At 29.1% G+C, this 27,166-nt stretch overlaps 1 protein-coding gene across 6 annotated transcripts in view; it reads right to left on the bottom strand.

Annotated features, from left to right (window-relative positions):
* LOC129965845 (ETS-like protein pointed) overlaps positions 1–27,166 on the bottom strand; it is a 212,512-nt gene that overhangs the window by 70,494 nt on the left and 114,852 nt on the right. Inside the window, exon 1 of one of the 6 annotated variants that reach the window (XM_056080069.1) lies at positions 10,602–10,938. The exons of the other annotated variants lie outside the window; for them this stretch is intronic. Within the exon in view, the coding sequence (XP_055936044.1) occupies positions 10,602–10,641 (40 nt within the window). The 5' untranslated portion in view covers positions 10,642–10,938. Of the gene's footprint in view, positions 1–10,601; positions 10,939–27,166 lie in introns of those variants that run through there. 6 annotated transcript variants of the gene reach the window in all.

Below are 27,166 nucleotides of genomic sequence, written 5' to 3' on the forward strand. Positions count from 1 at the left end.
ACACATTAAACGAACCATTTCGATTTCCGGACCTCGGCCGGATATTTACTTTCTCTGAATGTGTTCGAGTGCGTAACTCGACCCGCTTTCCGATATATTTACGGCAATCTCAGAATCGTCGAAACAAAAGTCGTTCTTTTTTATTGCTATTTTGTTAAATAAACGTAATTGCTACTTTTAAACGCTTATCGATTTTATTTTGGACAGGAAGGCGAAAATAACTCCATAAACTGCGTATAGCTCATAATCTGAGCAGAGATTTTTTAGTGATTTTTAAATAACTTTAAAAGAACATGAAAAATAGCTTTACTCATTTTTTTAATACATAAAAGTTATCTGACAATAAGATATTTAATTAAGAACAATTCCCCCCCCCCTCAAAACCCTAATTTGTATTACACTATAGAAAACAACAACGAGTTATAAACAAAAGAAAATAGTATTTTCGTACTATAATTCGATGGTATGTTTAATTTTATATAAGATGTAGTTATGCTAACCCACCTTTGACAAACACAATTGTTTACCTTTCGTACCTCTTACCTTTTTCGAGTGCGACTTCTATAACCGCACTCGGAAAACTTCTAAATTTAAAGAAAATGACAATTGCGTAATTTGTATGTAATAAAAAAGACATTAAATGAATTTTTTAAATAATTTTTATATTATATTATTTTTAATAATATTTAAAATTTGAATATTATAAAAAGTGCGATTTTAGTCTATTTCATTGACTGTTTCGATGTCGGTACGCCAATGAGTGCATAAAGTTTCCTCAAGATTGATTAACAAAAGATTAAGAAACTGTTGATTGTCCTTTAATACTTACTGGTTGATATACAAAACATCATTATTCGACTAGATTTGGCCACAGAAAACAGAAACGCTCTCCTTATTTTAAAGTTGATGTATCAAGAATATTTCACTGAATAGAATTCCTTAGAACCAAATATAAAATTTAGATTTCAAAATTTTTTCAGAAATACATTTACTGATTGAAACAAAATAAAATATAATTGTTTACATCATTTAAATTCTCTTAAAAGTAAAATTAAAAACTGAATTTTTATATGATGAATTAGAGTAATTTTCATTGAATAAATTTTTAAGGCATTACAAAAATTGTAAAAAATATTCTGTAGTGCGCATGTGACATCAATGTCGAACGATTCTGTATTCTGTAATTATATTTTTTTAAAACATGTTTTGTTTCAACAAAAACTTTTGTATTAATTGGAGTTTAATCACTTTCTCTTCAATTAAACGCTCAGTTTTTACAAGTAATAAAAAATTAGATCGATGCATAGTACAATGAACAAAACAGCGTAAAGCTTCTATAATATTATGAGTTATATGATTATAAAAATTTGAAGCTTAAATATTTTGCTGAAGAAGTTACTTAAAAACCAAGTCATATAAAATATTTAATTGAAAATTTAAGCGAACATTAATCTAGGCGAACCAGCTGATCGCCAAAAGCGCCAAATACATAATAGCAAACAAATAAAGACATTAAATGAATTAAATCAGGGCTTCTTAGGCTCTTTCCATTTGTGTCTTAAAAAAAAAAAATCTCTAATACAAAATTCAAAAAATAAATAAGAAAATGGAGCATTAGTCAACCTTAAGTCAAAGAATAATTTAATAAATTAAAAAGAAATCTTTCAATTCCAATTGATTATCTTAATAATATTTTCTAGGAAATAATGTAGAAACATTAAGAAAACGTTGGAGCAAGTTTGCAGACTCATTTGCAACATTTTTCTAGGCACCCCGTAGTTGAAAATATCGTAATTATTCATTCGACTGAAAAGATTCAATATTTGACGGAAAAAAACAAAACTTTTTTTTTTCCTAATCATTCATTTAGGATTTTTTTTTTTTAACTCAATCAAGGGGAAAAAAATGAACAGCTTTCAAATGAGGTATCATTCAACAACAGCAAGTAGAAAGATCATCAGATCAATTACTGGTTCTGTTTTATTTGAATAAATTCGTGTGTCAGTAAAAACTTTCTTCTTTTTAAAATCCATTTTGCTTAAAGACTTAAGAAAAGTTTCATAAAAATATTGCAACAGAAGGTTAAATAATTTGCATTGTTATAAAGCACAGCATCTGAAATCTATAGCTGTTACAGAGCAGAGACATAAGTATTTATTTTCGTTAAAATGATAATATTAAAAATGATTTGAGGTCAAAAAATCGTTTTTTCAGAAACCATAATCATCACACCGAATGCAGGACCATTGTGGCCTGGTGGCAAGATCGCAACTTCGAGACCAGACTATTGCAGGTTCAAAATCCGCTTTTTAAATCCATTGGAACAGATGCGCTTCTTCTGGTGTCAGATATCTTCTGACCCATTCATATATCGGTCTCGTCATCTGACTTCGGTTCAAAATTACGATATCCCTTTTCAAAATAGGTCACTTATTGCAAAAAACAGGATATAAACTTAACTGAATTGTATTAAAAACAACTAGATTGAAACGCTGTACAAAAATGTTCTTCTAACTCATTAATGCGTTAAAATATAACGATCTCTTAAATATACCAGAATCGTCAGCAAAAGAATCATAGCTATACTACATTTTTTTTAAAATCTGGTTTACTGAATGTATGTTTCTAGAATCCCCCTTCCTGCTCATATTTTTCGATCTATGGGTCACAATTAAATTAATAATATAAAAAAAATCATTCAAAATATTTGAAAATGTATCTCATAGATTAGAATAATAAAATAGAAAAACATATTTAAAAAATTGCCGTAATATGAGACATTATTATATGAGAATTGCTTATTTCTTAGTGTGATGACTAAATTTTGAATGTCAACACGCTTACAAGATATCTACAGTTTTTTAAAGTTCATTGTGTATATAATGAAGCTTCATACATACAAAGCCGGGACAAGGGTGCTTGGCACTGAAGTCCCCTGAGAGCAGAAAAATTAATTCATTCCCTTTAAATACGCACTCCACAGCTACAAATCTACATAAATCTACATTAAAGCATTGCAACTGTGCAGGATAAATAAATTTATCACAAACATTGTAATATTGGTGTCAAGATTTAAAAAAACAAAAAACAGACAAATATTTTTTTAAATCGATAATAGAAACTGAAAAAGATTGTTATTGATTTCGAATATGAATTTTATCTTATTATTCATACATTACTCATATATCAGTGCTTTTCAATCTGAAGTTATTTACTGATTACACATATTTCAAAAAGAATGTTATGTCACGAAATTAAGGATTGGGATTTTATTATTTTTCTATGAAATTCATCTGCTTTTTCTTTCGTGATACTACCGTTTTAACAAAAGAAACGTCTAATGCGTCGCTAACACAAAATGAATTCAAATATTTAAAGGTTCAAAGTCTCATCATGTTTAATAAAGCGGTTTAAGAGTGTAATAAATTGCTTTCTCAAATATTTCCACCTAGGCGAGGTGAAAACATGTACAGGGTGGATTTTAATAAACTCACAACTTTAAACTGATATAAGATGCTATGCAGTCGTTCCAGATAATACTATAAACCGTTTTGTTAAACAGAATACGTAAAAGAAATCTGTGAAATTGAGAATCAAAGGAGAGAATTTACAAAAGTAACGCAAGAATGCAACCTAGTCAATAAAAATCAGTTGTTTAAAATTAATTTAAACATAACTACAACTCTCAAATTGCATTAGATTATTAGGTTTCTAATGTTAAAGGTCGTTTCTATTGAAAAAAATTGTTGAATTTTATTCTCATAAGTGTAAATTTTTAACAATTAAAATATGAACAGTTGAATACAATAGTACAGAACGCATATTAAAAACAGATGCAAATGACATTAAAACGATATCCTTTTACACTCTGTCTCGTTACAAGTATTCATAGCGACATTTAACGGGATTCTGAGAATTTATTTCAATTCAAAGTTATAAGTTAATTCAATTTAACTGTGTTTATACAAATTGCATATTTATCGAATAATGCAGTGGTACGAAAAACTATCAGAAGTACATTTTACTACTAGCATCCATAAATGAGAACGCATTATAATAACAGTGAAGAAAGTCCATCCGTTGTTTTTGGATTTACACATGCATTATTACATTACACATTACATTATATTACACATGCAAGTTTTTTTCGTTTTAAACGGTGTAGCTACACTTGTCTGTTTGAATCAGTGATGTTTTGTTTGCCTACAAATTCCAAAAAGTGCTCATGAGTAGTTAGTTACTTTATTGTTAGTAGTATCCATGAAATATATACTCATTCGCTTCTTGACACATAGTATTTGCACATTATAACTTCGATTTTTTTCATTTAAAAAATAAAATTATTTTACCAATTAATGTCAGTTTAATATTATCCGTAAACTCAGTTCTTAACTTTGCGGATAATATGAATGTAATAATTTTAACTTTTATATTTGAAACTCCTGCAAGTAAATATTTTTGAAACTGTTATCGAAACAGCTCAGTTTTTCGTTGCAAAGAAAATGTAAGGTTTTTTAAAGCAAAAGTAATGCAAGTATTAGTATTGTACAAATAACTACTGTTTGCCACTCAAAATTCGATGAATCCGTAAACTAATAAGAATCAGCTTAATAATAAATTTGGAAATATGATAAAAGTCGAAAATTGTGTAAATTTTATTGTGTAATACCAAATATCAGTTCTATAATTCATTCCTAAAATATAATTCACTATTTTAAGAAAAAATTGTAAAATATATTAGACTGGAAAATCAATGGTTCGCTTCATTTGAGAATATAAAAAATTAATAATTTTATGCCATTTAACTTAGTTATTCTGGAATTATATTTTCCGATATAATTAATAATATAGAGTAGTTGCCACTTAAGCCTATAAAAAACAATGCTTCATGCATGATTTATAATTGAAAATCAAAACTTATACTTAATTTCTTTCATAAAGGTACCCTTTTTGTACAGATGTTTTAAATAGAAATGTGAGAACTAAATATCAAAAATTGAAACTTATAAAAGAAATTTTCGTTTCATATTGATCATGACGTATTTTAAATTAGTTTTGAAAATGAAAAATAAGAAATTAGTGAGTACAAAAATTCCATTTAAGAATTATAATTTAAATTCTAGAAAATTCTGAATGGATTTTTATAAAAGTATAATCAATTGTTCAAGTAAAAATCTGGACTGATAACTGATTTCTAATACTTCGTATTTTAAAATTATGAGGTATCACTTGCAAGGTAGTTTTGAAGAAACTTATTAGATAAGCTGTTATAAATCACAATAATACTTTTCCGGTTCGATACTGCATACATTTAATTATTTTTACTGATTTATGGGAATAATTTAGTAATTGAGAATTTAATTAATGCAAATATAATAAATGAAAAAGAATAATGATTAAAGTGTTAATTTTTATTCTAATAAACAAATACAATTAATTTTAAAATATGAATTTAAATAAATTCATATTTAAAAACTCAAAAATATTATTTTAAAAGTAAAATAAAGGAAGATGTAATAGAATGGAAGATTTTATTTGATAAAGCTCTGAATGTAGTACTTAACTGTAGTATTTCAAAATACTTCATATTCTTATGAAAGGTTTTGTTTCATTTTCTTTCTAGGACTCAATAAACTTATGTTTTGTAAGAAAGTTGATCGTTGAAATATATTTTGTGAAATATAAAGAAACAAAATAAAATGTTACATAATACTTATTTTATTGACCAACATTTTCAAACCGAATGCAGATTTGCTTCTATAAAAACAGGTCAAAAATCTGAAAAGTTCCCCTCCCTTCCCAATTTAGCGTTTTGAATTCCAATCAAATATGAATTAGAAAATTTTGGTAAGCAATACACAAACCTACATTTAAAAATTTCAGAAGCAGTATGACAATTCAGCCTTTAACTAGAATTCTTTTAGTTGGCGCATGACTATGATTGACTATTCCTAAATGAACGTCTCAATTGATAAAAACACTCTATTGTTCCCTTTCACACCCTTATTAACTGATAACCTAGTAGGAGACATTGAACAGAAACATTTGAGTTTCAATTCTATAGAAGGAGACAGGTGTTTACTATATGTGAGGTAAAAGGACCCTTAAACCATCAATCCATCTGTTCAGCCATCAATCCCTTCATCAATAATCATTTAAGATGACAGCTAATCACTCATTATTGAAGTGACAGTACGTCTTATTTTCACTATCAGCGTTAGCTTATTTTGAAGAGTATTTTTAAATAAATTAATTTTTACGAATTTTGAGTTAGTAATGAAATTTGAAGTCAAAGTAAGAGAGTGAGATTTTCGCTCTTAACAAAGATTTTTAATTGGAATAAATAATAATAAAAAAAAAATGCTTTTAAAAATAAGAAATATTAAGAACGTTATTTTTCTTTTAAAATCATTTACAAATTAATGGATTTGATTTAGTTTATGAACATTAAAACTTCAACTTTATCAGATAATGAAAAACAAGTATTGTTCATCGTAGCTTTTGATAATTTCCTTACATAGAGGTAATCTTAAGGAGTTAAAGGTCTGAAATCGCAGAAACTGAGATAATATTTTTTTTTATGACAGCCGAAAAATTCTCAAAGAGTTGATTCAACCAAAGTGCCTTCTTCTTGAACTTGGGTCCATAAAATAATACTATTAACAGTTCATAGTGAATCTTTTGAAAAAACATTGACACAGTGATCGCAACAAGTAAGGGGAATCTTGAGGTAAATGTACGCAACTTTCAGGCGCTCGTAACAAGTTAAATAATTTCCAATTTTGATACACTCTTTAAACCGTTAATGTGTCACTGAATTAAAAAATAAATTTGAGTATTAAATTTATCCAGTTGTTTAAATAGATATCTAAAAGCAGGATAAGAAAAACTTTCATGGCATGTTTTTAAAATAACACAAATTATTAAACTATTCAATTAAACCCATTAAAAAGATTGGTGGAAGCGGGCTTCAGGAAAAAGAAAAGCAATATAATATCAAATTACATCAACTATAAATAAAAGTAAGTTTCCTCTTTTCTTTGATATTTACTTGTAGTCAGGCCGGTATCTTATATCTCTATCTGTTCCTTATTCATTTTTGTAAATCTCATCGATTTTCAACCTTCTAGCCAACACAGCATATTGGTACAAGATAATCGAAAAGTACTATCTGTGCGTATAACAGAGGGTTAGAAATATTGAATGATAAGTATAAGAAAATGCAAATATTATGAATCAATTTTTTATTATGTTTATTTCACTTATTATTTTTCCGATTCACTTTATTCGTCAAGATTATATAAACTTCGCCATGTGCCAAAGTTTCAAATCGAACAAGCTATCCAGAATCGCTTCGAATTCAAGTGATTCGGAAAAGAAACTCTTTCTCTATTTTGTTAAGAACGATTAAACCTTTGTTTATAAATAAAAACATAGACTGTTATTGATTCACGGAATTGATTTAGGACCCATTTTTTTCAAATATTTGATACCTATTTTTCCTTTTAACTTCTAATCACTTTTTGCCCAACATCGAAAATCAAACAACCGAAGGTTAAATAAAAGAATAATTTTTTGGGGGAAAGGGTTAGTATTGAAAAACTAATTATAAAGGAAATCATTTTCCTTTTTTCCCCTTCTTCTGAAAATTGCCAATTTTTTTTTTTTTAACTGACATGTTAACATGTCACTGAAAAAGATTTTAAATTCATCTTTACAGTCCCTAATTCGATAAAAAATTTAATTGGATTAAATAATAATTTCAGTTCTTTAAACTTCATAATATTACAAATAAGTTTCGAAATTTATAGATATAAAAATGTTATTCTTACTAATTTCCCGGATTAATTAAATATTTAAAAATATTTTATATAGCATTCAAAATTTTTTTCATTGAAGAAATGCTGGTGATTTAAATGAACTATTTAGCTTCAGATCGAGCAACAAATATAAGAACTATGATAAATAACCACTTTTACTGAATTGATATCACTATTTTAAACATCTTTCTGCTTCTGATGGCATTAATAACAATTTTTACAATATTGAGTAGGAAAATCAGTGCAGGGAAATTATTAATAGACAAATAAGCAAAATAATATGAAACATCTGAATATATTAGAAAAATATGATGGAAAAATTTGATGTTTATATCGAATAAAAGGTTTAATACGATATTATTTACAGAAACTAAGAGCATATCTATCTGCAAATCTAATACCTACTGGTAAATATTAAAATGTATTAATTATATTAATATATTTAAAATATTATGTTGAAAAATCACGTCTATAGATTAACTTTTGTTAAGTTCCACTTTATTATTCTTACATAAATTTTATGAATACATTTATTTAGATGCAATGTACAAACATTTTATTTAATTACAATTCTTAAAGTCATATCGTAAAATCAAATCATTTAAATACTGTTATATTATAAAAAAAACAATTAAATGTAAATATTTCAAATTCAGTTTGAATACACATTATGGCATGTTGTTTTTATATTCATATAATTATTTTTAATTAAATTGAGTTATTGAAAGTGCTTATTCTTTCGTTAAGGCTAGGGTAGAAGTCGAATAGTGAAATATACATTGCAAAATTCTATAAACTCTTTTTCTTTTGAGCCTTTTATCGTTTTTACAATAAAAGGCTAACAAATGTAGATAAAATTCCAGTTCACAGCAATACAAATACATCTTTTGTAATGGCTATCTTGAAAAGATTTACCATAACAAATAAGAGTAAGATACAATAGGCGTGGAAATCTTAGAACAAAACAGCTTTTAATTACAGAATTTATATAATCTTTATAATTGGACAACTATATTCTTTTATAAGTAACTAAATAATGCAAAAGAAAATACAAAGCATTTTAATTTAAATAGAAGTTTTGCTGATTTATCTGAACTTTTCAAATTTAAGAGCGCATGCATATGATGATTTATTTAAAATGTGGCTAAATATAATATTAAAAGAGTTGAAACCCAATCTGGCTAATTTTAAAAATATAACTGACTTTCAAAATTGCAATATTCAACATAAAAACAGACGAATTACATTGTATTTAAGAATTAGTCTTCTAGAACAATTCTTAGTATTTTTGGAACGAACGAATATCGTTTGTAAATTCAAAAGTTTATTAAATACAGAAATAAGTAAAAAAATATATATATAATATTTCATTTATGTGATTGGCAATGAAGCTTATGAAATAAATTTTAATTCTTTTGGGTGAGTTTAAACACTACCGTCTGACAAATATAAAATAATATTAAGAAATTATTTATTGATAGTAAATAGATTCCATAAAAGACATACAAACTACACATTAAACATTTTTCTACCTTACAGGAGTACATTGTGTGTATATTTTTCTCCTTATATTTGGATTCCAGACAGAAATTAATATCAAATTAATTATTTAATCAGAAAATAAAATAAAATAACATGAAAATTCTATATGGTTTGAAATTTTAAAGCATTCAAATGTCTGTCCATGCATCGAAATAAGGAAAATTTTATAATAGATTTGAGATTACGTAAAAAATTCACTTAAAAATGCAATTAAATTCAATGACCGATGTAATATTTTTCTTCGAGCCAAAAAATTTAATAATGCGAAAACCAAACAATGTAAATGTATTTAAAAACTTATTCAAAATCACTACATAAATGAGAGAACTAATTTCAATAAAACACTGCAAAAAAAATTTCGTAATTGAAAGACGGTATTTTTTCTTTCTTATTCGTTTTCTTTCAGGCTAACTTTTCTGTAACGAAAAATTAGAAACTCTTCATAGTATAAAAGTAAATTTTAATGTAAAAAAAATACGACTTTTTACAAAAGATTGAAAAATTCGCTTGGAATTATTTATGACATTAAAAAAAATATTTGATCAATTTAATAAATTTTAAATATTTAACGAGGGTTTTTTTTTATATATAAAGAAAACAAAGTTTATATGAAACATTCAAACCTCCTGCATTATTATCTCGTTAAAAAAAAATGCATTTGCAAAATACAGAGTTCTATAATTTACATCATCATTAAACAAGAAATTCCTAAGTCAACAATGCGAAGTGCATTCTCTCAGCAATATATATGATGTAACTCGATGTATTCTTGAATTATTATTTTTTTTCAAGCGTTAATTAATTAATATACGTTTTAAGAATTCATTTTATACTTCAAAAATGTTTACAATAAAAAAATAGAAATAAATATTCATGTATTTATCTTCACATCTCTCGAAAAGACTTCTAATTTCTTTACACATTTAACACTAATTTGCTAAATATTCATGTGGAATTTTTTTTATATTTCATATAGGGAGAACATTAAATTAATTATATCTCAACATGAAAATATACAACAATAAACAAAATTAAAGAAAACAGCAAACATGTGAAATATTTGCCTGAGAATGGCAACATAGTTAAAATTAAATCTGAATTGGAATGGCGATAGTTTTTAAGATTTACTTCGAAAACGCAAGAACTTCATCATTATTACAATCTAGTTCCAAATTCTTTAAAGTTAAATAATATCCACTGTCATTTTACATGTTTTATTTGAAAAGAAATGTCTCTTACCTCTTCCAGGATAAAATCTCACTCCCGTCAACAATCCCATATTCGTCGGCTTTAACCGACGACTCACCAAAACAAGAAGAAAGGAGTCACAGTTTGTCTCAAAATAAATCAACCAGAATCCTTCGAAAATTATCACAAATCGAGGACTATTGACTACATCTCAGCGCACTTGCCGGCAGAAACCAATGTTCCCCACGTGCGGTCGAACGACAGATCCGAATGACAATCCCGCCGTTCGAAACGATTTCGTCTGCTAGACTGCCACCTCACTTCACAACAGTTAACTTAACTGTCCGTGTGGAAATGATCGTTTGCTCTCTCCCCATCGGGGACTCCCTCTCTCGCGCTCCGATGCTTAATTAACCAGTTCCTCGTCACTGGCCCGGGACAGGCTCTCCCCCTGTTCTAGTAAATAAGTAAACAAAGCGAAGAAGGAGATGACCCCCCCGTCTCCAAATCTCCGGAGGGGGGTGGGGAGGGTCTTGGCCGCGTGACACCTGGTTGGTAGAATTGTCGAAGCGTGGCTTACGACGCACCTGTCCCAGTGGCTCTGTCTTTACGGGTTGTAATGTGGCGTTTAAAAATGGGGGTGATAGAAAAGGGAAGAAGGGAAAATAATGTTCTTTTTGGAGCTGTCGCTGGTCATTATTGTAAAACGATTTGTAATTATTGTCATGATGTGTCCAGAGATGATTGAAGATGAAATTAGGTGTAGTTAGAAATGAATACCTTGGATGTAAAAGGAGGGTTTCAAAGTGCGTTTCGATTAATTATATCCAATTTCTAAGGTGTATTTAGCTAAGAGGTAGTAACACTTTGTTTCTGGATTTGATAATCACCGAAATTATTTTTAAAGTCCTCATATATGTTTGCAGATGCTTGTAAGACACAGCTGAAGTATTTATTCTTTTAGGAAGAATACCTATTGCAATGATTCTCACGACAATATTTCAGGAAATTTCTTCACTTTTCCACCGCTTATGGTTCCTAGAAATCAAAACCACCCTTTGTTCAAAAGTTTATATATATATATATATACGTAAAACGCTTTGACCATGTTATCTTATGAATAGGATAACTAGAGTAATTTTGTTTGGATTTTAATTGGCTTGGAATATGTAGTAAGAAATGTAAAAATCTCGAATGAGTTCGTAAATGGCCCATCTACCTCAAAAGGGGTGAAAATAGTGGGGGTTGAAATGTTCATTCATAACTTTCTTAATATTGAAAATAGAAAAATAAATACAATTAGCCAAATTCGAGCCACATTAAGACGAACAACTTTGGCATTTAAAGCTTTTCGATAACTGCAATAACTAAGAAGTTAGGGGCTGGAAATTGATTTTTGCTTCCTCATTTTGACTGCTTCTAACATCAACCATTCATGTTCCCAGACAGTAACTGAGATGTAAAGGAATCATCTACCTTTGCCTTGCAACTCGTTGAGACGATTTTTTTTATTGTATTTATTTATTTTTCTCCCTTTAACATAATCCATTGGAATTTCTTTTAAAGTTTCTCAACATTTATATTCTAATTTAATTTCTTTCGTGGTTTATTTCTTTCAGAGTATAAAAATAAATTGCTCTTTACCTATGTTTCTAATAAAATCAAAAGTAAAGTAATCAATATAACTTTAACCAGTATTAAATATAAATATAACATGGTTTAAATTTAACGAAATTAGGTGAAATAATGTGTGTATAACTTACTTAATTAAAAGTTGTATAAATTACCGAATTTCTTTTAAAAAATAGTTTTATTAAGTGATTCTTGCAAGAGATAAATAAATTGATTAAAGAATCGTTAAGAGTAAAACATACATTAAAAGGAGTTTGCTACTTTGTTTTGGCCATCATCACAGACCCCAGATAAGCTGAATCAACAGTTTAGACCCGATATTGCATTCTATTAAAATGGGATTTCGTATTCCAATTCGGATCCTTTTCACTTTCTTATATATGAATTATGCATTAAAGAAAATTTTGTAATCGTCAGAAAATACGACCGATGAATATTTGATGAAACTCCAGGCTTAAGATCTTTCTGAGTCCAAAACTCCAAAACTGAGTCCAAAACTAGTATGGAATTACGCCTATCTGTGTTTGAACACGATAACTCGCTAACCTAATAATCGGAGATATTCACAGTCCGCACGTGTCTATTTAACTAAAATTGTGGATTTCTATCACATTTCGGAGAAATATGTCTTAGAGGAGCGTGTCTGCATGTCCGTGTACATGTGAACACAATAACTCGAAAACAAAATGAGTCAGATAGATGAAATTTGGCGTAAAGTTCCCAAATTTGCAGATCTTGGTCTAATTTTTAAAGAATTAACTTCCTGCTGATCTGTCTATATACTATGTTATGTGAATACAATAATTCAAAATTATATAAATGATATTCGGATTGTGGTCTTGATACCAAAATGTATCACATTTTAATGTGAATTTGATATATAATTTGATATATGTATCAAATATTATGTATCTGTATCAAAATGTAATCAAATAAAAGAAATTACAAAGCGCATATTCTACTTAATTAATTATTCAATGAAACTTGACACTAAAGTTTCACATTGTTTTAACCCATTCACTGCCATTTACCTAGTAGAAAACTGCTGTAAAATGAGGCGTCTATAGATTTTTCTGCCAGTGAATGGGTTAACTAAACGAAAATAGAGACGGTAATTGTCCTGCTGGTTCGCTTCGGTTTTGTTATTCATTTTACAATTTTTGAAAAATAAATTTAACAAATATAATATAATATTGAAAATTCTAGATAAATGATGCAGATAAAATCAGATATATTCAAAGTCCTGAACTCTTTTTCCATTGAGAAATTCTCTTCTTTACACATTTTTGATAAGAATTATTTGAAAAAGAAATCATAAATCTTTTACCATTAATAAAAATCTGTAAATAAAAGTCCCTTGAAATTTCTTCACCAAGCACATTTATTTCTTTATTATTCTCGTCTCCCAGAAAATAGTTGAATAGTAATAATAAAACGTAATATCTATCCTTATGATTATTTTCTTCATGATTAAGAACCATAATTAAAGTCAAAATTATTTTTTTGCTGTCTCTAAAAGCAATTTCTCAGTGCAAACATTCTATCTTTAAAATATCTTTATATTCTTAAAACACTGACTCTTAATGAACGGCAACGTCGTCATGTTTCGGAGTTCCGCGATGTGATAAAGAGGCCACGATCACCTCCACATCATAATTTGGAGTAGCAATTATAATTTGTAAGTTTAGGGAAAGATTAAAGTTAATTGAGACTAGTTTGGGCGAGCGCATAAAGCCTTAACGCCTTGAAACTTGGAAAATTATTAAATTAATTGTTATGATATAATTATTAATAAAAAAATAATATTTTGATTATTTATGGCGAATAGAGAACTTTAATAGTTTTATGTCGCACGTGCATTTTAATATGAAGACTGATTTAATTAACTATTTAGATTATTTATTTTGGAATAAATCCAGAAAATTTCACCCATATAGCTCATCACAGCTATCTAAAGTCGAAACAGAAATAATTTTGAAAAAACTTTATCCACCCAATTGGCAACGAAGTTAGAGAATTCTCTGTCTTTTTATGAACGGAAAATTCTTAATTAACAACGAAAATTCTGTTGAAGAAACGAAATAAGATTTTTTTTTTTTAATGCATTGATTTTTCCACCTTTATAGATTATGAAATATATTTAATGATACGTTATAAATTAGTTAATGTTTTGAGATAAAAACTGTATACACACATACACATACATACACTGTACGTATTTTCTTTACCCTTCTTAGAAAAAAAAATTTTCAAACCAGTTTAAATAGCTTGGAAACATTCTAAATGGTTTCAGAGAAAATGTAATTTTTTCTCAAATTATGTACCTCTAATCCTTTCTTTACAAGCGGTACAGATGTTGTACTATTGTACTGTATTTTTGTATGCAATAAAGCAATAACATTTTTTATAGGAAAACTTTGTACAAAGCTAGCAAATATGCGATTACAAATGTACTCCTTTTACGACGCTAATCTGTGCTCTTTAATTACCCTGCGATAGCATTGCTATCATGTTCTATTCTATTCTATTCTGACATGCGTGATGGATAGGTTTATTTTCAATCAGCGATAGCGAGTCCCACAGGTGGGCTTAAAGGGATCATATGTCTAACCTTCCTGTGATTCAGTTGGAAAAAGGGGACATGTGGATCCAATGTAACAAGGACATTTGCGGAGGTATTATGAGTTACTGCAACTTCATTGCCATCTGCCATAAAACTTTGTAAACTGTCAAAAAGGCAATAGAGAATGAGTATTTCTCATTCTAATAAAAAAATGTTGGCAACAGGCCTTTTATAGAAAACTTTATAAACATCACTGCGTTTTTCATTTGCAAGAAAAATTTTAGATGAAAATAAGCATAATAAAATTAGAGATATTCAAAATATAAGACGATAAATATATTTTTCAATGTTTTGAATTATATCGACCTTTCCAAAGCTCAATGTAAATTCCATCTATTCCAAAGCTGTGCATAAATCCCACTCCCAATGCACACTGGGTGGGAAAAATATTTTCTCCTTTATAATCTCCATCATAAAACAATACTTTGGATTTCGTTCAGTTGCAGTCAAGGGTTCAGTTCAATATAATTATTTTAAGAAACTATTTTTATTGTTAAAATATTTGTCTTTATACCAAATTTCTTTGTTAGATTTTGTGATCTTGTACGAGTTATTCAAAAATTTAAATGAAAGTTGTTGTTTTTTTAAATAAAGCCATATTTATTTTCATTTATTATTTATATAGTTTCTAAATAAATCATAAATAATTTTCACGTTATATTAAATTACCTTGAGTGAATAAAATGTTTTACTGTCCTTTTATGAAATGTTTACGACTAAAATTGTTTATTCTAATATTTTCAGCTCATAAAATTATGTACACAGATGATTTTTGTATAGAATTCCGCATGTAAATACCCTTTAAAACTTTAAACTTTCTATACTTAACTTATTTACTAATTAACACTGCATTGCAATTTTTACTTTCTTGTATACGAAATACTAAGCCAAAGCGCCAAAAAAGTCGCCAAAAAATATGAAATCGAAATTTTGACAAATTTTTCATGTTTTAGATATCCTCGAGTCCGAAAAACACATTTTTGAAAAATGTCTGTCTGTCTGCGACAAAGATAACACAAAAACACTTTAAGTCAGATAAATGAAGTCTGGTATACGGACTTTAGAGTAAATTTGTAGATTTCTATCAAATTTTGAGTAAACTCCGTTCAGAGAAAGTCTGTCTGTCCAGCTGTTAGAATATAAGTTAACATGAACTTCAAAACGAAGAGAGCTGGATAGATAAGATTCCGTACATAGATTTGACAGTTAAATTTTTAGCCAAATCCAATAAAAGGTTGATTATCTCTCGGTCTATACTTTCAGAAACATGTGAACGCGATATCTCAAAAACGCAGTAATTAAAATATATCAAATTTGGCATGGGATTTTGTGACTACAAGTGTAGTTCTGTGTCAAATTTTTGTTTCAATCGGTTGGAGGAAAACGCGTTTAAAAGACAAACTCTATTTTCAGATCACATTAGTCACACGTCAGAGATTAATCAACAAAATCTCAACAAGGATCACACGATAGATTCAGGAAAAATGTTAAATTTTAGTCAATGGTTAATATTTCGTAACTATTGTACGCCAATGCCATGCTGGGCGTTCTCTGGGTTTAGTTTAGTTATATTAACGTCCCGTTGTAAAGCAACACGAGGGTTATTTTGGGACGGACCTCGTAATTTTGAACCGCGGTCAGATGACGAGGACGACACCTGAGCTGACACCCCCCTCTCCACACCACACCAGTGGGAGGACGTTTGGCATGACGGATTTAACACGACGGTTCTTCGGTGGAATCGGGTCTCGAACCTGAAACCCTACGGTTCACAAGCCAAGACCTTGCCACCAGGCCGCCGCGGCCCTAGGGCATTCTTTGGGATAACACCTTTATTAGAGATAATGCGAGAAAGTAATTCACATATTCTGTAATAAAAATTCACCCCCTGGTTTCTCTTTATATTACTGAATGCAGAAATTTGTGATTTTATACTACACGGTGTAATTTTGTTGAAAAAATTTGGGAAAATTAAAAAAAGATTGTAACAAATTTTTTTAAAGAATTTTAGAGGACTGTAAATATATTTATTAATGTCTAAATATGTCGAAATTTACTATGACTAAAGATGTAAAAAAGCAGAATAGAAAAATAAGCCCCAAATAAAACTATAATTCTTTAAATACAGCCTTTTTTTAAAAAAATAAATTAAGTTTGCTTATATTTTAGACCTAAATTAGGACGATTTTATGACTTTATTAAATGTTCATCGCACATTTTCCTGACAGACTTCTGTTTGCAATTAAAAGCATTTGTTTCATTTTCAGTTTTAAATTATAAAAGATCGAAATTAGAAATTTCTATATTTCATAAACTAAAAATTTATTATTTATTTCTTTCTAACATTTTTTTTCTAGTATGATATATATATTTAGTTTCTACAGTTAAATACTTTTTTAATGTTTAAAAAAAGATACAAAAATATTTTCTATCTGATTGTATTTTTTTTTTTTTTTTTTTTTTTTTTTTTTAGTTTCATCCAATGATTAATTGACTGATAAAAAAATACTCAATCAATAGTAACCAATACTGTAATTGCGAATGATATAAAACATTCTTATAAAATTGTTAAGAAACTGCTTCTTAATTTTATTGTTGTTATTTTACATCAATGCTTGCTTAAAACTTCAAGTCAAAAAATATAAAAAAAAGAATAAACGTTTCCGTTTTACTCCGTGGTCCCATGCGAAATTTTCTGAACGTTTACTCATCCATTTTTAGGAAAAAGACATGGTTTTGCAATTGAATTCTGATCTGATGTTTGGACAAGATTCTGCAAAGGTACAAAGCGGAAGAAAAAGAATATAGAAGTGTTTGATGTTTGCCGCCTCCCAGGGTGTACCTAGAAGAAAGCACGTAAGGGGGCGTGGCGGCGGGTAAATTCGTCATCAGGTGGGGACAACGACAACAATTTGACAGCATACAATGCAGGCACAGTGTTAGCAAGTGTAATCGTTTACTTTAGACATCATGCCAGGCAAGGGAGGGAAAAAAAATCATGAACTCCTTTCTTCTGTCAATAACCCTGAATTCCCACTCTCCCTCACTCTTTAATCGTAATTTTAACAATACCACTCTTTAATTCCTTTGCAGTTTAACTTGAGAAATAAATGAAAATAAATATTTAGTTTGTCAGTTTTTAAATTGTGTTTATAAAACCAATTGATGTTAATGGCACTTAAATTCAAATCTCTCTCTCTCTCTCTCTCTCTCAAAACGTTTGATATACTTGCGGAAAAATATCTGAATTACGAATTCACTTTTAATTGCGTATTTTTCCATTTCGTTTGATATTCACAGAAGAAAAAAAATCCAGTAAAACACCACTTAAAAACTTTAAATCTTTAGAGTTGTTCTGTGCATGATGTAAAGTGATTGTCTAATGTCATATCTGCAATTGATAAATATTCAGTTTTAAATATTTTGCTTCATTGTCAGCCCTTTATATTTCCTTTACTATAGTTAAATAAAGAATTTGAAGAATAAAGAGATTCTTAAATAGTTTTCTCGTGGAAACAGTTATAATAACTTCACATGTTTCATATTTATTGCTTTTCTAATTAAACTTTCAAACGAGATTCTATTCATCAAAGTTTCACTTAGTGACTTTTATTGCTTTTTAACAGCTAAAAATTTACATCCATATGATAGCAAATATCTTGTGTGTCTCGATTTGTTTAATTGCTAATTCAGTTAGGCAACAGTGGAATATCGAAACAATAATTAGAATATTGTTTTGATTTTGAATGATTTCATGCTTTGACCCTAATTTGAAATTTCTTTTTAATTAAACTGAAAATATTTTTTAATGCCAGAACATTATCTTCATTTTTATTAAATATTATCTTTAGTGGATTTATGGGCAGCATATATTCAACACTTTAATGGCTTTGCTTTTTCACTTTTTCGTATACGTAGTATAGAGGTAGTAAGGTAATCATCCAAAAATTAGAGATTTTGACGGTTCTTCATATTTTAACCCCCCCCCCAGAGATCAAAAACACATTTTTGGAAAATATCCATCTGTGACAAAGATAACTCAAAAACATTTTAAGCTAAATGGTTGGAATTTGGTGTACTGTCTTTACACCAACTTTTCAGATTTCTTTCAATTTTTGAGTGAAATCTGTACGTAGGAAGTCCGGCTGTCCGGTTTTTCGAATATGAATATAAGCTAACAAGATTATTGAAAAACGAAGAGATGTTAAATCTGTAGTCATATTTAACATCTGTAGTATAGATGCCTGTTAAAGTTTGACCCAAATCCAATTCCGGCTTGAATGTCTGTCAATCCGTATTTTCAGAAACTTGAAAATGCGATAACTCAAAAAACACAATGACTTAAATATATCAAAATCGGTATGCTATTTTATGATTACAAGTGCAGTTTTGTGTCAAATTTTTGTTTCAATCAGTTGAAAAAAACGCGTCTAAAACAATCGTATTAATCGCCAAATAATTCGCCAAGAATGACACGATAGATACAGTAAAAACGTTAAATTAATCTTTCACGCCAAAAGTTAATCTTTCGTAACTATTGTAAGCGTATAAAGCATTCGCTGGCATGGCAAATTTATTAGAGAGTAAGCGAGAAAATTTTAGGAAGACCACTCCTACAATTAGAGGATATTTTCGATTCAGAAATGTATTATTTGAATGATCCAATTAAGAAATTTACGAAACCTTGAGATACTTAAAGATTATATGTGATATTGCACTGAATAATAATATTTCTGATGGATTTAATTTCGGCTTACAGTTCTGAAAATCGATCACTCGATACCATGTCATGCTTGGACATAGCATGGATTAAAGGGTTAAAAAATCTACTATTAAACCTAAATTTTTACAGGAGCTCTGAAGCTAAATACCTTTTGAAACGTTCAAATCAAATTTATATTTTAGTTATTATTATACAGCAGTCCTTTATAGTTTTTCTTATACTAATTATTTCTCTTGTATCTTGAAAATAACTAGACTTAATTAATTAAACTATCAGAATTTAAAATGTTCTATATTATAGTCTCTGGGGAATCGGTTTCTGTCGAATTTTCAAACCAATCTAAAGATGCGTTTTTTCAGTTAAATGAGCAAGATATAAAACGACCCACTTCACAAAATGTATTGTTTTTTCCAGGTAACTGACGGAATTCGGCGATCAAATCTTTGCCCTCGGCGATGCAAAATGTAAGTGCTAACAGCAGCTGGGGCGAAACGCGCAAAGCACCTGCTCTGCACTCTTACCTTTTCAAACCACAAGACTCGATTCATTTATTTCGAACTAGGCGACGAACATCTGCTGTTTCATGCCTTCAGTCTCCTGTTAACGCATTTTTTAGCATTCGTTTTTGTCATCGTTTCGTAATTCAAAAACTATTAAACGAACTTTTCTTAAAGTGACAAAAATAATTTTAGCTATTTCCATCTGTCATTTATAATTATTTTGGTACAGGAGAAATTCATCGGTTAATGATGAATTTGAGTTCTTTTGAACAAAACATAATTTTTTCGGTATTGTAGGTTGCCAAAATAATTTCCACATTTCTTTCCTAATGTTTTGTATTCGTGACATGTGACCTTCTGTAGATAAGAAAAATGCATTGATTTCTTGTAGGATGTAAGGACTATTGGTTTATGCTCAGAACACCTGGTTAACGACTGAATTGCAGATAGAAGTGTAACAATAGAAAAAAAATGATTAAAATTAGATACAACCCTTCAAACGAGCTCATTAAAACTAAAAAAAAAAAAAAAAAATAGTTTTTTTAACTATTACAAATTACAAATCATTAAAGAAAGATCCACATAAATGCAAAGAAAAGTAAATATAGAACAACCGTAACAACGAGCGCTTCCTTTGCTTTTTAAATAAAGAATTGCTCTGAATTAGTAATTCCAAAATGCTTAAAAATAAATGCCATGAGCAAACATAGCATAGTTAAAAATGCTCGGGAAAAATAATTATTATTCTCTTCCGCCATCTGATATTTAGCTTTAAAAATGACATCAGCATCTGTTTCACCTCCCGAGACAGACACCCAAGGATCTGTAAACCCCTTGAAATAGTTCTAATTCTGTTAATGGTAATGATGCCAAAAATTCTGTTTTCCGGGATCATCTTTCAACTTACAATTAAAATTAAAAATCTTTCAAAAAGCCACTTTCGTAAGGCTTACGAAGCATACCAAATTTGGTTCTTGAATTAGAAAACTCCAAATACTAGAGACTTAAAGCAAAAGTTGCAAAAATGCTATAGACATAGAAATGTTGAAGATTTAATTCAATTTCAGCTTAATTTTCAAAAAAGTTAATAAAACGAATATCGAGTATATTCAATAATCATATTTCTTCACGTAACAAAAGTACTCTTGGCAGAAAAAAAAATAGCGATCATATTTCAGACAACGATCTAAGCAGCCTGTAAATTATTCTCTTCCAGTCAAAAAAAAAAAAAAAAAAAAAAACACTGCTGATGATTGTCTTATCTCTAGTTTACTGGAATCGCTCTTCAGCGGACTAGTAGTGTTCTATGAGTCACTTGCCATGGGACTGTCAAAAGATGGCGATTGATTAAGAGGTTATTAAATAATCAGGACTAGAGGGGAAGAGCAATTTGTTCGTCATTTGGGAGGGGTGCACTTATTTATTCCTTTTATCAACCTTCTAACAGGGGGCAATCAAACGTGCTTCTTCTGTTTCTGGCCAAAGACCATGTAATTTTACTCCCAAAACGTAGGAAAGGCAAGTAGTTGTATTTGTTAAATTACTTCAAAAGAGATGGTGTGGCTTACGGAATTAAGATATTCAAACTTTGAATAGCGTTTTTACTACAAACTGTACACAATCATTAGTAGTGTTTACTATACTTTTACACAACCGCGTTTCATTTGTTCATTATATCTCTCCAAAAACGTTGCAATAATCTCGCCAACGAGAATGGAATTAAGAGATTCAAACTTTGAATAATGTTTTTACTTCAAAATACACACAACCAATAGTAGCATTAACACTATATTTACGCAACCGCATTGCATTCGTACATTATATCTCGCCAACAATGATGCAACAATCCCTCCAACGTGTAGATTGTTGCAAATTGATATTCTCTTTCAACTATTTGCGATAGTATTTGCCAATTTTTTAATTAGAAAATTAATATCCCATACACACTGTTTCAACTTTCTTTTGACTTGGGTATTGTCATGGAGAATTTAAATTTATTATCAGATTTTAGAATTTGAGTCTTTAGAGATTGAATCATAGGATAAAGTAATTTTCTTTATGTTGGGTTATAATTCCGGTACAATTCGGTTTTAACTTCGATCAAAAAACGCCAAGAAAAAATTTCGCCAAATTTTAAAAATAGACTCAAGTACATAAATTTATATCAAGGGCATAAATCACGTGCGAATCACATGCTATATAAATTGACGATTAAAATAGCCGAATTGGCGAAATTTTTTCTTGGCGCTTTTTAGTCACCTTTACAACTAACAAGTACCATGATTTTTTTTTTACTCATATTTGTAATCGATACTTTTAATTAAAAATATTGTTTACATGTTATTAGTTGCAACAGCCGGATTTTTTTTAAGTCAATAAATAAGAAAGCATAGCTAATGTACAGTTGAGCCTATTAACAGATCCCACAAGTGACAGTTTCTTTTTTCCTTTTACCTCCCAAAATGCTCAGGTGCTGAAATTAAAATTTCAAATTAGCCTATAGCTTTTATTCTCCATCAAAAAATTTATCAGAGAATTATAGAAATCAAAGAAAACTGCACGTCATCATTAATTATAGAATCGATAATTATTGCTGTCTTCTAATTCGAAGAACTCTCTTATATTTTTGAATTTTTCACGTTGACTTAAAAAAAAAATCTTTGAAGATGGCTAGGAATTCATCGAATCTGCTTACATAATAAATATGGAGAGTAATTAGATTTTTTTTTATTGGAAGGCATAATTACCATTACCTTCAGACAGACCGAAGCAGTTGGCTGTTAAAGTATACCTGCCTGAGGCCGACAAGCTGTTTTCCAATAAACCGGCCACACGACCTGCCACGCGAGCGGCACGCACGTCACATTCTTTTCTTACTTGTCGAGTGGTTTTTTTTATTCATTTATTTACTTTTAGACCCTCCAGTTCATGAAGTAACAAGAGGAAAAAAAAATGATCTAACAATCTTCGGAAAGGTTAAGAACGGCGCCTTCCGTTTATTTTAGCCTATATCATCAAAGTTCTAAAGGTGGATATGCGGCTTCTTTTTGGTTTTCTTTTTATAGTTGGTTCCATGGGTCATAATTAAAGTAATTTTTGTTGGGTTTTCACCATCCGCTGGGCACCTGTTGCAAACGGTTATTTTTTGACGTTTCCTGTTTCATTAATCGAACGATTTTTTTCCCTTTCATTTCGTTTGATGTAGGTTTAAATTCTTGGTACAGAGAGGGTAGAGAAATTAAAAAAAAGTATGATTCAATCGTTTGTAAAAATGATCTTTTAAGAGATAGAAAAATATTAAAATAATTCAAATTTTAACGTTTCTCATTTGCCCACATATAAAAAAACAGTTTTGACGATCTAAATGAATTAAAGCCTACAAGGAGTATCCCATTTCATTTCTCAGGTTATGTAGCAAAGGTACAGAATAAATTACAGAATTTAGAATTAAAAAACAAATATTGTTTGGTATAACGAAGACAATTCGATTGATACTAGGTTATTAGTTCTTGTATCTTTTAACACAGCAAAACAACTTGTAAATTTCATTTGTAATCAAACAGTACATACAGTAATACTTCAGATATCAGATCAAAGAACAGCCGAATCAAAGAAATCGCCGGATTAAAGAGTTCTATTTAAAATATATAAATTTTAACACATGAAAACCTACATTTATTTCTATTATAAAATATAGAAAATTATGGAAGAAATCTATAGCAAATATCATAAAAGTTGAGCAGTTTATTGCTTATAGCGAGATTAGGTTATTAAACATGACATGCAGCGATTTAAAACTCCTTCCATGCTCTGCACTCACCCTTTTTGAAAATGCCGGACTAGGGAAAGACGAGATTAGAAAAGTACCGGATTACAGAGACCGATGTACACTTTTTTTATACATGTAATTTGTTTCTCACTTGCTTCAGGAAAAATTCTATATATTTTTATTTATGGCATGTTTTAAAATCTACACGGAGGGCACTGCTGATTATTAGCAACTCTATAAATTAGGACAAGATAGTAAAGCTAATAGTATATTCAACACTTATCCTAAATCATTGGAACTTTCATTTAGTAATTGTAAGTTGGGACACTTATTATAATTACTCATCGTGTGTGTGTGTGTGAAAAATGAATCGTGATTATTAAAAATGAATTATTATTAAAAAGCTGTAATATTTTTAATATTACAGCCATATTACTTATGCATTCTAAACTTTATATCTTTGATTCTTATAAATTTCGCAAATAAAATTCTTTTATATTTAAACTTTTTTATTTGTGAAGTCAAGAGAAAGAATTTTAAATAACAGTTGGAATTCAAAGCTTTTAGATAATAACTCTAATTTATTTCAATGTAACGTAGTAAAAATAATAACATGACTATGCAAAATGTAATATGATCAATAAGAAATGAAGCATTTTTCCGAAACTGATGTCTTCTTATGATTAAGAAAAATCAATAGATTCCATTATCAAAATATTTGACCGCTACATAAATATAATCTATTTCTTCTTCTTTTTTTTTTCAATTAATATTGACCAACCTCATCACTTTAACTTATAATACATAGATATATAAAAATCATTTCCACTTTTCCTATTTGAGATTTGAAAATTTTTCATCATAAAATAAATCTCAATAATGTAAAATACAATTTAAGCTTTCATTCGATTGGTATATGGATTTGAAGATTTCTTTTTCAAGTCTACCGAGTAATTCTCAATTTTATGCCAAGCAAAAGATGCGAACGAGGAAATGCTCTTCATAATATAAATGCACACTCCATGCGTGAAGTCCTCCAATTCAAATAAATAAATAGATAAATAAGGCCTCGTCTTCACGTGGCGTATGAATGGACCATGTTGTGAATGAATCTGCCGATATCCAATTCTTCGGGAAGATTAAATAAATCCTTCCCGATTAGAGGCTTTTACGAAGTATAAAGTAATAAATTCGGCAGGTGCAAACTTTTTATGTGCGCATCAGCTCACTCTTTGCCTTGTGATGTCACATCCTAATTCTTGCGAATAGAAACTGAAGAACGATTGATTTAGAACAGAATATGTGTTAATAAAGAACTTCGAATAGAAAAACAGAGCATTTTGAAAAAAATAGAATTTGTAGACAGACGAGCATTTTTATCAGTTTTAATGAATTTATTCTTCATTCAGAATTTTTGTTATGATACTGATAGTTTTATCGGTAGTTTGCTTTATGTGTGACTAAGCTGCCTAAGGAGGACCCCAAGCAATTCGATTAAAAATATATTTTTATTTGCCTAATAAATAAGTTTGTAAAAAATGCAAATTCTATGAATTATAAAATATTAGAGCAATATTGATACTTGATCAAGCACAATTAATTGGATTCCTACAAGTCTCATTACATTCCCATAATTATAAAAATATTTTAAAACTCTGAACCTCTGCAACAATTATATTGTTAGAAATACGAATGTCTGACAGTCTGGAGTGATAATAGATAAATTAAACAATAATGCCTTCTTGCAAATTTAATAAAATAAATACGATTAACCTAAAATAAATAATTAACATGTTAAAAATGTGAAACTAAATGGATGAACTTCATAAGAGGGGGTTTATAAAGTGCACTGTCTAGAATTGTAAAATATCCAAATCCGTCACTGCTAGTTAACCCTTCAAAAGGGCCATTTTTTTCTAGTCATATTATGTTTAAATATTTTTAGGCTTGAAATTAGAATAAGAAAAGGGATTCATTTAGCTTATTAGATAAATTTAATTTGATTATTCAATTAATTTGGTTAATTAATAATTAAGTAACAAATCAAGATACATCATTTTGTGTCAGATAAACAACTGAAGCATTTAAAAAGCATTATTTTCTGTCTTTCTAAAAAATTTTGTCAGAACTTATGACAACCTACATAATCTCATACAAAGATTGATAAATTTGGTGGGAAGCATACTTCCCATGGCCTTAGAAAGGGTTAAAAATAGTTTCTATATTAATAACATTTAAAACATTTCAGTATAACACAGATAGTGACATTTTAAAATTTTAATCTTACCACATCATTATACTATGTGAACAAAAAAAAAAAAAAAAAAAGTCAACGAATAAAAATGACTATATATAACCGGATATTTAAAAATTTCTTTTAGCATGAATGACCGACTGCTGATGGCCATCATCTTGGAACTGGCCAACTGCTGATGAATATAGTCTTGGAAATTTTCTGAAGGTCAATAAAATGCAGCAATCGGCCGAGAATAAGACATTTAGGATTAAATTGTGCCTTTGCCTTGTGCCGTATGACTTTATTTTAAATACAAAATTAAAGCTGACATTTTCAAACTTTTGTTAATTTGTAAGAAACGAAAAGAAGTGTTAGTGGTAATCGTTACTTAAAGATTACCATGATTGCCAGCATTAAATTTACCTCAAGCTTCGACCATATAATACTATGTATAATACATATAGAGCATATTATAATTTCTTTACTAATATATAACATCTAGTAGTCTTTTACGGACAGGCTGTCTGTATAAAATGCATGATGCGTAGTATTTATTACAATAGCTTTAGACGAGGGCCACTGATGTCGAATTGACTGTTCATCAGTGAATTTTTTAAATATTATTTAAGAATAATGGAAAAAGACGATTATAAAAATAAACCAATTGATGTCAGTATTTTACCAAATCAATTAGATTTTTATTTAAACAGACAATCAACTGTTCGAATTTGACCAACCTTCCTTCCTTATCGCAGGATAGAGGAGATCATGAAATCCCTCCTCATATCCGCCCTTGTATGGTCATAACTGTTCTGTCATTTTTATTTTAAGACTAGTTGGCAGTTAAAGATCGGAAATTGGATTCACATATCCAATACTTCTTTTTGTGAGTATTAGATATGTGAATCCAAGAACATATATGAAATAATTCATAAGAAAGCATATTCAATTTTTTTATGAATGACAACAGAAATACAATTTTCGTTTGCAATAGATGAAGGTGCCCATCAAAGTGCTTTCATTTTATCAATTATAAGTTCTTAAAAGTAGAGAAGCATATGTACTGCAGATTGCATTTTCTATCAAAGACAATCTAGAAGAACGACTTTGAGAAATTCAAATCCTAATTGCAA

The sequence above is a fragment of the Argiope bruennichi genome, chromosome 4 (assembly GCF_947563725.1).
Source record: "Argiope bruennichi chromosome 4, qqArgBrue1.1, whole genome shotgun sequence".
Taxonomy (NCBI): Eukaryota; Metazoa; Arthropoda; class Arachnida; order Araneae; family Araneidae; genus Argiope; species Argiope bruennichi.